Source organism: Ahaetulla prasina, chromosome 1, assembly GCF_028640845.1.
Source record: "Ahaetulla prasina isolate Xishuangbanna chromosome 1, ASM2864084v1, whole genome shotgun sequence".
Classification (NCBI taxonomy): domain Eukaryota; kingdom Metazoa; phylum Chordata; class Lepidosauria; order Squamata; family Colubridae; genus Ahaetulla; species Ahaetulla prasina.
Genome location: NC_080539.1, coordinates 269580951 through 269597377, shown reverse-complemented (window position 1 = coordinate 269597377; position 16427 = coordinate 269580951). Strand labels below are relative to the sequence as shown.

Below are 16427 nucleotides of genomic sequence, written 5' to 3'. Positions count from 1 at the left end.
AAGTGAATCAAAATCTTACATAGTTAAGCATTTGGATGAGAGAACATGAGAGAACATCAGGAAATATACACTTGTCCAGGAAGCTTAAAAAAATAACTATAGTGTTGAGAAAACTACATGGAATGTCCATGTCCATTAAAAACTAAGTTTGATTCTAGAGAGACTTTGCTTTTTAACTGATTCCCAAAAAAAATCTAATTAATGTTTATCTGCAGTCAGTCATACATGCCCTCATCATCTCACAATTGGACTACTGGGATGTGTTCTATATGGGGCTACCCTTGAAGAGGATTCACAAGCTAGTGCAGAATGTAGCCATGCAAACTGTTTGAGGGTCTCCTAGGATGGCTCATGTAACAAAGCTCTGTGTGACATGGGTCCAAGATAACTGAGGAACCATCTCATTCCAATGGGATTGTTCCACCCCCTCTCGTTCCAGTAGAAAGGAATGCTTTAGACTCCATCGGTCAAGACATTCTGGCAGTTGTAGTCCAGGGGAAGGACATTTTCTGCCATGGTTCCTGCCCTCTGGAACAGATAGATATGCATCCACCTTTTTGGCCTACCAAAACTTGGCTCTGCTGATTGGCCTGGCATTCTGATGGGAAAATTTCATGCTGGAGATAATTAATGTATTAGGAAGAAGATCCCACCCTCACTCCATTGCTTTTATGATGTAAACTGTCCAGAATCACCTGACAGTGATATAAATTTAATATCTATTTTCTTGATGGAAAATAAAAGTTGAAGATCAAAATCCTTATGCTACTACTTTGGTCTTCTTTCCAACTTTGAGAGTTCGTTAGCAAAAGACATGTGATATAAAATAGAGCAAGCCATATATAAAGGAGTATGTAACACATATTGGCATTAATGGGGATCATTTAAATCTTCTGTATGTTTTTGTGAAACTCATTCAACTACCTTATAAATTGCATTTTAGCATACAGTGTTTTAGATGTATCACTGTAAAAGAAAAGATAGAGAAGCCCAGTTCCAAAGGATCAAATTAGACCCCAGACAGCTCTGACAGAAGTTTTCTTAACGTAGACAATCATATCAGTGAGCATATCAGAGATCTATCATAATGAAGCCTTGATAGAGTAGAGCCTAAGTTCTCCTCTCCCATGTCAGACCCTCAGATGTCCTGCATTGTAAAGGCAAATGACTTCTCAATTCTGACACAGAGGTGAATCCAACTGGGGACAATAAAAATACCTTTATGCATCCAATGCCATGGTAACCATGTAGGTAGCAGAATTCATTGGGCTGAGTAGAATTCTTCATTCTCTGGGTGTTTCCAAAATGTTACCGAAAATAATACTCTAGTAAGTACCTAACAGAACCGTCATATATTACACAATGCACTTGCAATTAGTAATATTTTGAATAAACTCTCTCTGTGCATAAGATGTCTTCCAAGAAAGCTACTTAATAGCATTAAACAGAAAATGGAGTGATACGATCTTTCTGATAATTTTATGTTTTATATGCACTTTAATACCTATTTGTCTTTCCTAGACAGCTACCAACAAGGTCTAAACGTTTGGAGTTTTATTTTTTATTTGTATACCACTTTTATTATTTTTACATATAACTCAAAGTGGTGAACATATCCAACACACTTTCCTCCTATTTTCCCCTCAATAACTCTGTGAGATTAGTTGGCCTGAGACAGAGTGATTGGCTCAAGGTCACCCAACAGGGTTTTGGGTGAAATGGCTAAGATGGGACTTGAATTGAGTCTCCTGCTTTCTAGCTTGGTGCCTTAACCACTAGATCAAACTGATTCTCTTCTCAAAGCTCAGTATGTCTTCATTTTTTTTACAAAGAAATTATTTGCATTTTTTTTTTACAAATAACCTTTTATCCAGAACTATTTATGAATTCAGAAAAAAAAGCAATATGGTGCAAATGTTACTCCACCTTCAAAAGCAAAGGAATTCTTTCTTAAACTGGGGTGAATTGAAACTATTTAAATTTCAAGATATAGGATGTTGTGTTGGACTGATCCAAGACTAGCCAAAATGAATAATAATATGGTTTCTACCTGTCTCTAAGAGAGGCTGACCCACAGCAATTGAACTGTATTCCTATACAGCTGCTTCTTCTGCATTTGAAGAAGATACACTATAAAGAATGTTCTCCAATGAAATGTAATGTCCATACACTCAATAGTAATGGCCAGAGCATAATCTTTCTACTTTTACATATGTCATAAACGAAGGATGAGAGAAAATAATAAATTAAGAGAAACCCCAATTTTTGTTTTACTTTATTAGTAAGTACTGATAAGTTTAAATCTTTTTCCTCCTCAATGATATTTAGCCATGTCAAAACAAAATAAAAGGATGAGGTGAGATTATTTCTGTATTGTTCTCTGTATCATTATTTTCTTATTTTAATATTCTATAAACTTCAATAACAGTAAGAGTTTAAGAAATAAAAATGAAATACTTCTATTGACAGAAATTTATCCTAAAATATGATTGACCTGGTCATTTATAAACAGTATTTCCAATAGAGCTGTCAACCAATTAAAGGCTTTTAGTTGATTAATGCCAATGTCTTTAACTGATCAATCAAATAACTAATTTAAATATACACTAAGGTGCAGAGTTTTTAATTACTGAAATCAATGGGAAGGTTTCCACTGATATAAACAGAACTAGAACTATAAAACAGTGAAAGTAATATTTTCACAAAAAAGTTCCGTACATCTAATCAATTAGTTATCAACATTCTTATATTTCATCTGAAGATTAAAACTTCATTGTAATTAATTTTGCAGTCAATTAATGGATTGAATAATTCACCTTGTAGTTTTTTCTTCATTACTGTAATTAAAATGCATGTTAAAAAGTGCAGTAATATCCATTCAGATGACCTCACTAATACTTACTAATGAATCCTAAAGTAAGAGCATTATAGCAGTTGAATCAATTACACAGAAAAGTGATTGGTTTCTTTTACCAAATGTACTGAAGTGAAAATTGGGGTGTATCTGGGATGCTTCAACCTGGACTTCCACTCAGAGTAGGGAGTTGGATTCAGTTATTCAAAAGGGCCCTTCCAACATTGGAATTCTATAAAATGTTGAATTCCACAGCAAAATGATCTTTTGTGGTCTCTGGCTATATAATTCAGCTCAATATTATTATTTCTTTACATTTATTAACATGTAGAACAGCAGATGAAGACAATCTCCCTACACATCTGGAGATGACAGATGACTATATTCCCCATATCTTAAACAAAATTACTTTCTCATGGTACATGTTCATCCACTATATCTAGAGCACAATAAGAAAAAAGGAACTCATAGACATGAACGTTATTTGCGTATAAAATCTGATTGTATCACTCTACTCAATAGCAATTTTAATTCGATATGGATCAGCACAGGTAACATATGAATTGAACCTAGGATATCTTGGTAAGAACAGTTGCAGTAGCCTCCTAGTAATATAATTAACCAGAAAATGCATATTGTGTGATACCATTTTAAAGCCAGACTTTATGCTTGCACACAACACAGGAATCTATGCTTCAAATGTAGACAGACGGGATTAGCTGAAGCATTATTTAAGATATTCAACCTTAAAGTGATGAAAGAAAACAGTGCTCATCAGTTCAATAACTGTTGTTACTGTTTGTTTCAATAACTCACCTTCTGCATCTTCTGGCCTTGTAAGATCAATGACTCCTGGACCTAGCTTTCCATCTTCACTGGGTTTCCCTGATAGCTGTGGGCCTAAATTCTCAAAGCGTGTTCTTTCCTGCCAAACAAAAAGGACAAAATTCAGCTTTAAAAAACATCTATCTGGAATGAACTGCCTCCGAGGATACGTCAACTTCCTGATCTCCGGACCTTTCGCCGCGAGCTAAAGACCTTTCTGTTCCATTGTGCAGGGCTGGCTTAATGAAGTTTTTTAATGGGGTTTTAATATAGTTTTATTATAATTCTTTCAGCCTTTAATTTAATTAGTTTTTAAATGCTTTTTTAACTTTTTGATTTGTACTTTTTACCATGGCTATAAACCACCCTGAGTCCTTCGGGAGAAGGGCGGTATATAAATTAAATAAATAAATAAATAAATAAATAAAAAAATAAAAGTGTTCACATACCAGTATGTTTAATTTTCAGTGCTTTCTTGACCTCTGATTATGCATGCATCTTGCCAAATTATAAGCGCTGCTTCCAACAATTGATTCAGTTCAAATAAGTGTAGAATAGGGAAGTATTATTGTGATTTAGGCAGGATTAAAACTGAAATTTCAGAAATCACCACCAAGCAACAGTGAATAATTAATCTTTCCTAAATGACCTGCATTTCAGAAATGCTAAAGTTCAGGACTTGGAGAGGACTTTCTATTAAAACTTGCTACTAATTCAGTGGAAAAAAATAACCAGTAGCACAATCAACATCCTAGTCCTAGGATCTGAATTTGCAGAGGCACCCTTGAGAAATGCAAGCATGAATTTTATGCAAGAGGATTTCAAAGACAAGTATTTCAAAAAAGGAATACTAGATGACAGAAATAGTACTATTATTTTGCCTAGGAATTTGAGCTAAACCTCCATGGGATTTTTTTTTTAAAGGCTATGAAGAAAAAGAGATGACAGTGTTTCTTCCTTGAAAAACATAAAATTTGAGCGCTGAAAACATATATGGTAAAACTGCATCGCTAAAAACAATAATCAATATATAGGTTGATGTCAACCAGGGTTTCCTCATACCAAAGGGCAAAAACTCAACAATCATATGGCAACATTATATTTTCTCACTTTTTGTAACTGACTACTATATATTATTTTCATGCAAAAACACAGTAGGGTTTTCTTATGCCTTTGGGATACTTCTCAAACTAGAATATGGCATTATGTTTGAATGTCACATCATCACATACATGAAATATCAGTTTTTGGTTTTGTTCACAGGATGTATTTGTTAAAGCTCACATATTACGCAGCAAAACAGTGCTGATTGCTCTTCTCTCTATTGTTTGGTGAGATAATATTGCATTGGACATATTAGTTATTGGAAAGAAAACAGCTATGTTTTCATACACAGAAAAAGATCTAAGCAACTTGATGTTGCTGTTAAAAAAATCAAGAACACACTTAGCTTCCAGAACACCAGAGTTATTTGCTCAACTCTCTTAATAGTGATTCTGTTTATTAATAAGAGCTCTGTAATCAATTTATAGAGCATTGGAGGATTAGTAAACAAGTATTTTCTTTATCATCAGCTCTCTCTCTCTCTCTCTCTCTCTCTCTCTCCATATATACATATATATACACACACATACACACAAACATACATACACACATACATACACACATACACGCACACAAACACATACATACTCAAGGCAGCAAACATACCCAATCCTCTTGCCTTCTACTTTTCCCACAACAGCAGCCCTGTGAGGTTTGTTGGGTTGAGGGGTAGTGACTGGGCCCAGTGGTAGGTTTCAAATTTTTTTGCTACCGGTTCTGTGGTTGTGGCTTGGTGAGTGTGGCATGGCTTGGTGGGCGTGGCTTGGTGGGCATGGCAGAGGAAGGATACAGTAAAATCTCCATTCTCACCCCACTTGGGGTGAAGGATACTGCAAAATCCCCATTTCCTCATCAATCCAGGGGAAGGTTACTACAAAATCCCTATTTCCTCCCAATCAGCTGGAACCTGGGAGGTAGAGAATAGATGGGGGCAGGGGCAGTCAGAATTTTTACTACCGGTTCTCCAAACTACTCAAAATTTCCACTACCGATTCTCCAGAACTGGTGAGAACCTGCTGAAACCCACCTCTGGACTGGCCTCAGGTCCTCAGTCAGCCCTCATGTATAAGGCAAGACTAGAACTCACAGTCTCCTGGTTTCTAGCCTAGCACCTTAACCACTATACCAAACTGGTGCACTTGTTCATTCTTTCTCTCCCTCTCTCTCTCTCTCTCCCCTCCCACAAAGAAAAAAAACAACTAGATAAAAGAAGGGTTTTGTTGGATCACATCAAAGTCACAGCAACTGGACTACTACAAGCAAAGAACAACTTCTTAATTGGTCTCATATGTGAATACAAATTTGGACCATTATGCTAATTTTAAGAGGATAGAATGTGGTATGAACAAGGTTGTCCTTCAGGTAGTCTAGAACTACCTTTATTTCTAGTTATAATATTAACATTTAGTGGAAACCCGTATAATTATAATGAACAATAGGTGTCAGACAGCCTGGCCTTCCAGCATCTAACAATATGCTGTATCTATGCCTTAAGCTGAACTTCATGAACCATCCTTCTGCTATCCTACACTGGCCACAATAGCACCAAGTCTGTAAATATGCAGCCTCGATGGTAGAATAGGACATAAGGTATTATGCAGAGTTCCTCACATCTCATCCTGACAAGTGCTACCTGAATCTGTGCATATTCCAAGGAAAGCAAATGCTGGCTGCCCCATCTCTCTTTTTCAGCACTCATATCTAATCAGAGTCTCACCAAGCCTGCCAAAATATGTGGTCCACACATGCAGCATCCCATCCTCAGCCAAAGCAAAAACCCTGCATTGTTATATGCATATTCCATTTCAGAGTACAAATCAGATTATTGACCAGCAAAGCAATGATTAAAACCCAATGGCTGACAAACAGTCCCTTAAAAGTACTACCTCTATTCTCTCTCCACCAGTTCTCCAGAGAGTCTTTCTATTTTTCGGGGGAACACTGCATCCTTTCAGGACCACTGAAGCCTTTTTTATATCTTCCATGAAGAAAGGAAGATAATTATCCCTTATCTGTTTCAAAAAGAAAAAAAAAGAAAAGGGAATGGGTGATAAATTCCCAATATATTAGGAACAACCTTTCTCTGCCTATTTCTACATATCTGCAAGAATTCAGCTAGGAATTCCTCACTGTTAAAACTCTTATTTTCTGTTTTTTAGAACAGGGCAATACAATACTAAACACCTTGCCTCTCAATAAATGCTAGCATTGTCCAGGATGAATTGCATTTGCATTACTTCTAGTTTGACTGACCAGGTGGTTTTATTAGCCTGGCATGGATGAGTCTTTGACAATCTGGGAACAGGAGGTTCTCAAATCAGAAAGCCCAGAACAACTGACACACCAACTCTGGCAAATGCTGCTTGATCAGTTGTCCCAACTTACTTTTGTTGCTTATTCCTCAGAGAGTTTGGATCCCCTATAGACCCTCAGTACCATATCAATGCAAATGCATTTTGCCATCCCCTCTATTTATCTATTCTCCCACTTAACACCCAAGAGTCTTAAACCTGCCCTACTAAGACAGGAATCTTTCCATAAAATATCCTAAGAGGGTACCTGAGTTTTTTCCTGGTAAAAGAACTTCAGTTTGATTAAAATGAAGAAAAAGAAAAATGCATTCTACTTTAAAAAAAGAAATCAACAGAACCTTCTCTGTATCATAGTATGCATATTTGAAATATCTTTCTAGTCATTCATTCTCTTTGATTCTCTCCAGAAAATATTCTGTGTTAAAAAAGAAAGTTTCTGAAAGAATATCAATATTTTGACATTCAGAAAGGAAAGGAAAAATTACATGATAAAGCACAGAACTGCAAGGAAGAGAAACTTGAATGATAATAACTGAAAGAATCAAGGTGTATATTTACAATTATTTAATAATCATCAATGTGCCAATTTGAATGGGAAATGGAGTACTACAATAATTCTCTCTGTATTTTTATTTTCATAGATGCCAGCATTCATTTTTTCATTTGAAAACAATAGCAGCTATTTTACAGCTTTTCTATTTTATAGAAAAGAAATAAAAAAGGAAAAATGATTTCAATAGTGGTCTCCACAAATGTATGTGAATATCTTAGGCAAGACAATTTAGGTACATAATAGCATTTTACACTGAACTAAATTAAGCAAATTATTTTAAATGAAGACAACTAGCAAACTCTCCATCCAGATATCAAATATATCTTAACAAAAATGTAGTTATTGTATTGTCCTGACAGATTCTATATTACTTTCTAAGTATGTAAGGCCATAAAAATAAATATATAAAAGTAAAGTAAAATATAGGTTGGCCAAAATGTACCCGAATCTAAGTCCAAAGTGCTGGAAATGTAATCAACATCAAGGTACCTTCTTTCATGCCTGGTGGACATGCCCAGAAGCAAAAAAGTACTGGATTGAGATACAGGGATGGTTACAGGATATAAAAAATGCCAAATTGAACTGAATCCAGAAACATTTCTTTTGGGAATGTTTAAGACAACATTTGATAAAAAAAACAAGATACTTGATTTTGCACATTCTAACAGCGGCAAGGATTGCGTTCGCGCAATATTGGAAATTTAGTAACATACCACCAGAGAGTCTGATTATCCAAAAAGTATATAATTGCGCAGAAATGGACAGACTTACCATAGAACTATAAGAAAAAGAAGATTCAGAATACTATACAGTCTGGGAAAATTGGTACACATGGACAATCAATAGAAATAGAAATATATATATATATAAGGCTATTGATGATTAGATGTATATAATGTATATAGAAATTATATGGAAGGTAGATCCAAAATATACAATAATGTCACGGCTCTGTTGAATATGTACAATTGTTATGAAAAAAAATCGTAATAAAAATAATTTTTTAAAAAAAAGTAAAGTAAAATATCCTGGGTTATATAAAGGTACACATGGATGACTATGACAAAGTTTCCAACATCATGTGTTTTGAAGAAGTCATATTTCATGCCCATGTACTCTAAATGTGTATACTATGGGCTTATTTTTGCTCATTATAATATAACATACTTCTGAGTATGTTCTCCGAGTGAAGAAAACACATTCTATGAATCTTCCACAGACAAAAGGGCTCACAGAACTGAATTCAGCTCAGAACATTACTTGGAAACTAAGAGAACTAAAGTTTGTAGAGTTTACAATCTCTTTCAAATTATAAACAAGATTCTGAAGTGTTGAGTCTTTGGGGCTCTCTGAGCTTCATTGTTTTCTTGTAGATATTTCATTAAACAAACTGCTGCACTGATGATGTTACCTAGTCTGCATAATGAACGTCTGCAAGAAAACAATCAAGCTGAAAGAGCACCAAGGACCCATCATTTCGACTCTGAGCAACAAATATTCTCCTTTATTGGTGCTACATATGGGCACCAAACACTTGAGAAAGCAAGTAAATGGGGGGGGGAGAGAAATGTCCTCTTCCACCAGTAGCACTGATGATGTCACCTAATTTGAGTAGTGAAATGTCTGCAAGAAAACAATCAAGCTCAGAGAGCACATTTCAACCCTGAGCTACAAATACTCTCCTTTATTATTTATTTATTTATTTATTTATTTGATTTGATTTGATTTTTATACCGCCCTTCTCCCGAAGGACTCAGGGTGGTTTACAGCCAACATAAAACAATTTTATAAATAGAATTAAAAAAAATCTTAACTATTAGAGTCTGAAAAGCAGGAATTGTTATTGCTGAAGTGGACTGATAGCAAATTTGTTTTGCTAACAACAGAATCTTCATTTTCCATTTAGTGACATGATTAGGCACTTATTATGCATTATCAGGCATAAGCATGTAGGCAGTATAAAACTTATGGGAGGAAAATTTTTGCTTTGCTATGTTCTAGGACTCTTGGTTAAGTGTTTTGAAATGATGATATATGGGCTAGATGTTGTATAGTAAAAAAAGATATTTAAATGATAAAGCCCCCCTTAGTGAGCACTGATAAATGATAAATGTTCCAGACTACAAAGCTGTGCCATCCATCATATTCGCATGTTATCACAGTCAATGATGGAGCAACTTCAGTCGTGACAGATGGATTATGAGATTATTATCCCCCTGATTTTCAGTCACCAAATAACTCAACTCCTCAAACATTTTTTAAAACTTTGCATTCCATTAATAACTTTGTCTATACTTCTGTCCTGGGAATGATCAATGTTATCCTTTGAGTTACAGCAGAAGAAGACTAGGAACTAAGGAAGCAACTAAGAAAGCAAAAGAAAGTGTTTGCTCATCCACTTGCAAACAAGTGGAGGGGAGGAAAACTGCTAATAACTTCAGAACAAATATAAAATTGTGATCTTGAAAAATAAAAGTAATGATAACAGTAAGCATACAATAATGGTTTTTCTCTGTATTTAGGTAAAAGCTGAATTTCTGATGTGCACAGTATATTGTCATAAAATTTTATATACTACTATTTTACATGCTATACTATGTTTTATACAGTTATTGGTTATTCTATAGTAATGCGAGTGCCAGCAGTAAACTTGCTCCTAAATTTAAGTGTTATTTATTCATTGCCACATAACAATGCTTTTTGACATAAAAAGTATTCTGTTTATAAATGTAACTTTACAACCGCTGCATCCAGGCTCCATGGTAAATTAATGACATTTTTATTATTTTATAGTATCATTAAAGTTTTACTGATGACTCTATCAAAAAGGAGTCAGAAAGATCATAAAACAAACCGATACACTTAGATCAGGGGAGCAGGAATTCATGCCATATAGTTGTACTAAATGGCCAACCATAAATGACATTTATGCCATCTTTAACCATGTGAGAACACTTGGACAAGTTCAACAAAACTGTACCAGTAATTGTGTACTTAAATAACAGTTTACTTGCCAGCAAGCAAAGACTGTGTGTATGTGTGTTTCAAACCCTGTGAAAGATGACTGATTGCATCCATCTCTTGAAAAACAATATAAGAAATGTAATAATACACCAGGCAACCCTCCCTTTTAGATTACCATGACTAATCACACTATAACCATTGCCAAATTATTTCAACATGTTTCTTTTTTTCCTTTCCACATCTGACATATATGCAAAGGCTAAAGTGGAAAATGGCATACATGCGAATCATTGTGTGAAAGACCTTTCTTCTTCCCCCTAATCTTTACAAACAAATACATTTTTGCTGAAGTAGGCATAGTTCGACAATGATGTAATCCCTTTTATTTCAAGACTCTAGCCTAGTAGTTACCAACATTTATTTAAACAACCAGTTTTGAGACTCCTTAATAATGCGGGTCATATACAGAAGCCACAAAGTAAATGCCTTTGAGAATGTTATGCACTCTGTGGACAATATTCTAGTTGCACAATGTGCCAAAAATTCCAGCATGTTGTCTTTATACACATGGGCACACATAAACAGGCAACAGATTAAAGCTAAATTATTCTACATTATGAATTTAAAAACACATCTGAAGTTTGGTTTCTTGCCTGTACTTCTATTCAAGCCGAGAGAGAACAAACAAACATAAAAAGCTCAGGTTCAAAAAAATACTGAGGGAGGAATTTCTAGAAAAGGCAGTACTTAACAGCCTTCAAATAATTTAATTATATTGGTTGCCTTACTCTCCCTGTATCTCACTCTTTACTACTTAAAATATGAACATAAATTCTTCTGTTTTTAAAATCTTAAATAGTTGTATATAATTACAGTAATACTTAATATATCTAATAATAATACTTTAAGCCACAGTTTACCTCAGAGCTTGATATTCATTGCCATGTATTATAAAGAGGACTTGAATTGGCCAAATAAGGTCAATACATGTTCTATTAGAAGAAACCAGGATATAAACAGAATGAATAATTTAATCAAAATTATATATAGCCTGTGATCATTTCCCTTACCGTTATAAAATGGAATAAATTCCACCAAAGCCAGCACAAACTGAAATTCTGATAGGTCAAATTTTGTCGTTTAAAAATAATTTTGCAGTCAAAGTCCAAATTTTGTCTTTTTTATTATGTTTAACCACCAGTGAAAACTGCAAGAAATATGGCCAGTTTTATTTTTCACTGTGGTATTTTTCATTTGTTCATTTATTTTAGAGTGAGTAAGGGGCATTGGTGTGTTTAATCCATTTCCAGAGATTCATACACTTAATTTTTATCTTGTGGGTGACAAAATAACTTTATGTGAAAAAACTGGTCAATTTGCATCTACGGCCCTATCGTGGTTGCATTTTGCAAATTTTTGTTGCAATTTATTTGTCATAAAGCTTTGAGAATCACTTTCAGACTCTTATAGGCAATTCTAGAACAAACAGATTGTGATCAGGATTATATCAATTTTTCTATCTGTATGTTACAGGAATAGCAATTATATTTTTGTAAAGATTTCTTAACAAATATTTTTGTTAAAGACTTCTCATGTTCATTTGACTTCTGCCCTTCCTAGCTTATTTAAGCATTTTTCAAGGGAAAGAGGAATTACTTCCTAACTTCAGAGAGACTATTTAGTCTTAGATATTATTAAACTATGCTATATGTAAATATGATTTGTAGTTGGAGTTTTGGTGGGCGGGGGGTTGGGGAGGTTATCTTTGAGTCAGTTTTTGACTCCTGAAGACTGCCTGGACTAGTTCCTGCAGTGCAGTCTTCTGGGAAAGGTCTTTGGGGAGTGTTTTACCATAGCTTCCTTTCTAAGCTGAGAATGAATGACAGGTCCAAGATCACCCAGCTGGTTCTGTGCCTAAGGTGGGAGTAAGGTAAGGTAAAGGTTCCCCTTGCACATACATGCTAGTCGTTCCTGACTCTAGGGAGCGCTGCTCATCTCCGTTTCTAAGTCGAAAAGCCAGCACTGTCTGATGACAATTCCGTGGTCATGTGGCCGGCATGACTAAACACCAAAGGCGTACAGAACGCTGTTACCTTCCCACTAAGGTGGTCCCTATTTTTCTACTTACATTTTTACATGCTTTTGAAGTGCTAGGTTGGCAGAAGCTGGGGCAAGTAACGGGAGCTCACTCCGTTATGCGGCGCTAGGGATTTGAACCACCAAATCTGATCAACAAATTCAGTGTCTTAGCCACTGAGCCACCGTGTCACCACGAAGGTGTGACTAGAACTCACAATTTCCTATCTGGTATCTTTACCACTACACCAACCAACTCTGTTGTTGGTTTGGAGTTTTTTTTTTTTTGCTTATGTTTATCTATCCAATATATTTAGACTGATTCCACTTGTTTTGATTGTATGTTAATGTGGGAAGATTTCAGTAGAAAATTGAAAATCATAGTGTGCCACTGAACTTTAATGAATAAAGCCAAACATACAAAAACAGTCAGAACTGGTGTCTTTGGTGGATCATAATTCCACTTTCTTTGGTGGCACTATGTTTGCCAAAGTTCAAGAACAATAGCTGTATTCATATGATACCCTGAATCAGAAACAAGTGCATCACAGTTTAGCCTACCAGGTTGTATAGACCCTGCCAGTGTGGTTAGTATATAATTTAACATATGATGTGAACACAGAAAATTGAATTAACTGAATAGACCTTGCTTAAGTTAACCATGAATGGGCACATTGTGCAACCCCCACCCCAATATTTAGAGTACTGTATCTATAGATTTCTTTTTCAACTTCTCACATTCTAAAGGTTTCCTCCAAAAAGATTTTTAAAAATGCAAGAAAATGCGAGGATTCTTTCCACTTCCATGAATAGCATTCTTGTCATTCTATATCCAATCCATTATTTAACAACAGTAGAGTGTTGGGTGTATATAAATGAGAAGTGATATCATTTTAAACCTAAAGACTACTTTGCTTGGCCAAGAATTAAACTGAGGATGTGAAGAAAAGCCAAGGAGCTGAGAACGGATAATAGATATTACTCTTTTGGAAATGAAGAAGAAAAACTTCATATGGTTCTCCTTTGTGTCTGATCTCTATTTAAACCCATCTTTGCAATGCATAGATTCAGAATTACTGCCACACAAGGAATTGCTCCTAAATTATAGACCTATTCCTAGTACTTTTACAGACTATAGTACTCATTGACAATGCTTCCCCATCTCCCCCCACCATGGATGTCTCTGTTCATCTGGTTTTAATATGGTCTTAACCAATTGCAAGGTTATTTATAGAGTTTGTAGCTCCCCAGTAGTTAGAGTTATGAAGCATTCAGTCTTAAGCATATCCAGTTGTGTGGTAACCCAACTATTGCTTTAATGTGGTTTCCATCTTTTTATTTATGCACCAACGCATGATCCATGTCAGTATGCAAACAGTTTGAGATTAACCCTTTCTTTCAATGCAAGATGCAAATCATTTTATACAGTTCACCTAGAGGTCCACACAGCTTAATCTTTACGGAGGATAATACTTTTCAGCCTTCTGGTTAGATTCTGTTAGATTAGCAATCAGAATCTAACATTTTGAGAATGAAGGTCTGAAGCCACTTCAAATAGTCCTTTAGCAAATGAAAGGAAAAAGGCTGTTTATGAAATGTTCTATTTTATGCTTAATGAGGCCAAAAGGAATCCTGGATTAGAAATAGATCAGCTAATTATAGCTACATTTGGTGTTTAATTACATCTTGTTTGATTTTTCATGTGTAAGGACAGAAAACCTTTTCTACTTTGCTGAAGCATTCTTTCCCTTTCTTTCCTTCAAAGTCACTCTTAAGACTGAAGATTTACTTCATATGATAGCATCTGCACCACTGCCAATGTCATTGAATTAAACAGTCTAATAATGGATTATGTAGGACAAATGTACTATTCTTCTAACATCTCAAGATTAGGGAATAGATTTCTTTAAAGAATAGATTCACATTAAAGACTGTACTTTCTCTCAGTGGTTTTAAAGACACAGGAGTGTTTTCTGCTGTTGGAAAATGCTACTATGTATCACTGGATCTTGATTTTCATTGTAGTAAGTTTAATTTCTTAAATGCATATCTTACTTCCATTCAAATTCCAGAGATACCAATATTTGGAGATTATCCAGAAACCATTCTGGACAGGGGTGCTAAGCATAGGCAGTCCTAATTTCATGATAAGCATTTGGTCTGATGGTGAGGATCCCGTGGGCCTAATGCAACTATTAAACTGATCTCTGATTATCATCTGATTACCAACTCTGCATTTTCAAACCATCACTGAGTTGGAAGCAGCCACTTGGACCATCAAGTCCAATCCACTAGTCAACAGGACAATGGTTGCCCAGCCAACATTTGAGCACACACAGGTCATAACGAAAGTTTGCTTCTTGATTTTCTCTTCTCAGATAAAAGAATTGCTTGTCACAGATAAAGTTGCTAGATTTTGCATTGCAACAATTAAAATCCATAAACAAATCATTTAGGGTAAATTACATCTGTAAATCACTGAGATTCTAATTTTTTAGCTTTATTTTTATCTATTTTTAATTACTATCCAAACTACTGACAGTCTGCAGCCAGAGTTGAAAACAATTCTTTTCAAATATTAACTTTACTCTTAAGTCTCTCCCTCACACAAACAATAATTGATATATTTTGATTTTATGAATGCTCCAACTTCTAGGAAGTTATCACTTATAATTTTAATAATTTTAACATATTAAATTGGGGTTTAAATTTATTTTTAATATCCATGTAATCATATTTTATTAATATGCTATTGTTAATATTTTAATATTATTTTATTCTCTTTTTAAAACTGAACTGCTGCTCTTAAACTGTTTTCATGCACTTCTGATATCTTGTTTTACATTTTTCTTTGGTTTTTAATTTCCTTGATACTTTACTATTTTAGACTAGTATAAAACATTGGTTAATTACCATAATAAACTTGAACTTGAAACTGAAAGTAAGGGGTCATATTAAAAATCACTTGCCAGTTTGGAAAAATAGGATAAAATGATACAATTCAAATTCTTAAATTAAAATTACTGCCATAATAGCTATCGTTTTAAGTAATGGTCTCATCTTACATTTTCGAGTATTGCATTTTAAGATTTAAGTATTCTTTAAAAGATTATTTGTTGAAGTTATTTCAATACCAAGAGTTTCCACTAACTTTTTAGTACAGTCCTAGTATTTTCAACATTCCCATTCTGTATGGAAAAGGTATGCCAAGTTGAGGCTTATATTATGTAGGAAAAGGAAGAGTGTTTATAGTGTGGATTGGTTCTTCTCATCCACACAGAATGATAGGTAATTCGTTCTGTGAATTGCTGTGATATCCCAAATATATTTATGTTTTGCTTTCCAACAAGGTCCTAATGAAGCAATCTGAAGCAGACTGTAAGTCAAACAGTATTATGAATGATGAAATCTTTAGATATCTGAAATATTTTGATACTTTACATTTTAAATGATAATCTGCAAAAAATAAATAATAGATAAATAGATCAAATTTTATCTGAAAAATTAATCTTGATTTTTTTATTTTTATGAAATTTATTTGCTGTCCATCTTTTAAACAACAAATTGATAGATTTTATATAAAATATTCAGTATTTTGGATCTGTCAACCTTTTAACAAACACATTATAAAAATTGAACAGATTTTTTTTCTGCATGGCATTGCACAAAGCAGGTGACAATTATAAAACTATATATTAAAAACTAAAGCATGTGCTTTGAGTTTCAGAAGTAGATACAG

The 16427-nt window shown here is 34.5% G+C and overlaps 1 protein-coding gene across 24 annotated transcripts in view; it reads right to left on the bottom strand.

Moving 5' to 3' along the window:
- The window catches only part of SOX6 (SRY-box transcription factor 6), a 517338-nt gene that overhangs the window by 21140 nt on the left and 479771 nt on the right, over positions 1–16427 (bottom strand). For 20 of the 24 annotated variants that reach the window (XM_058159020.1, XM_058158967.1, XM_058158946.1 and 17 more), the window contains 2 exons: positions 6670–6795; positions 3671–3779 (listed from right to left, as the gene is read on the bottom strand). In XM_058159020.1, coding sequence (XP_058015003.1) covers positions 3671–3779; positions 6670–6795 — 235 coding nt within the window. The remainder of the gene's footprint in view (positions 1–3670; positions 3780–6669; positions 6796–16427) is intronic. The other 4 variants (XM_058158929.1, XM_058159060.1, XM_058159069.1 and 1 more) reach the window with 1 other exon arrangement.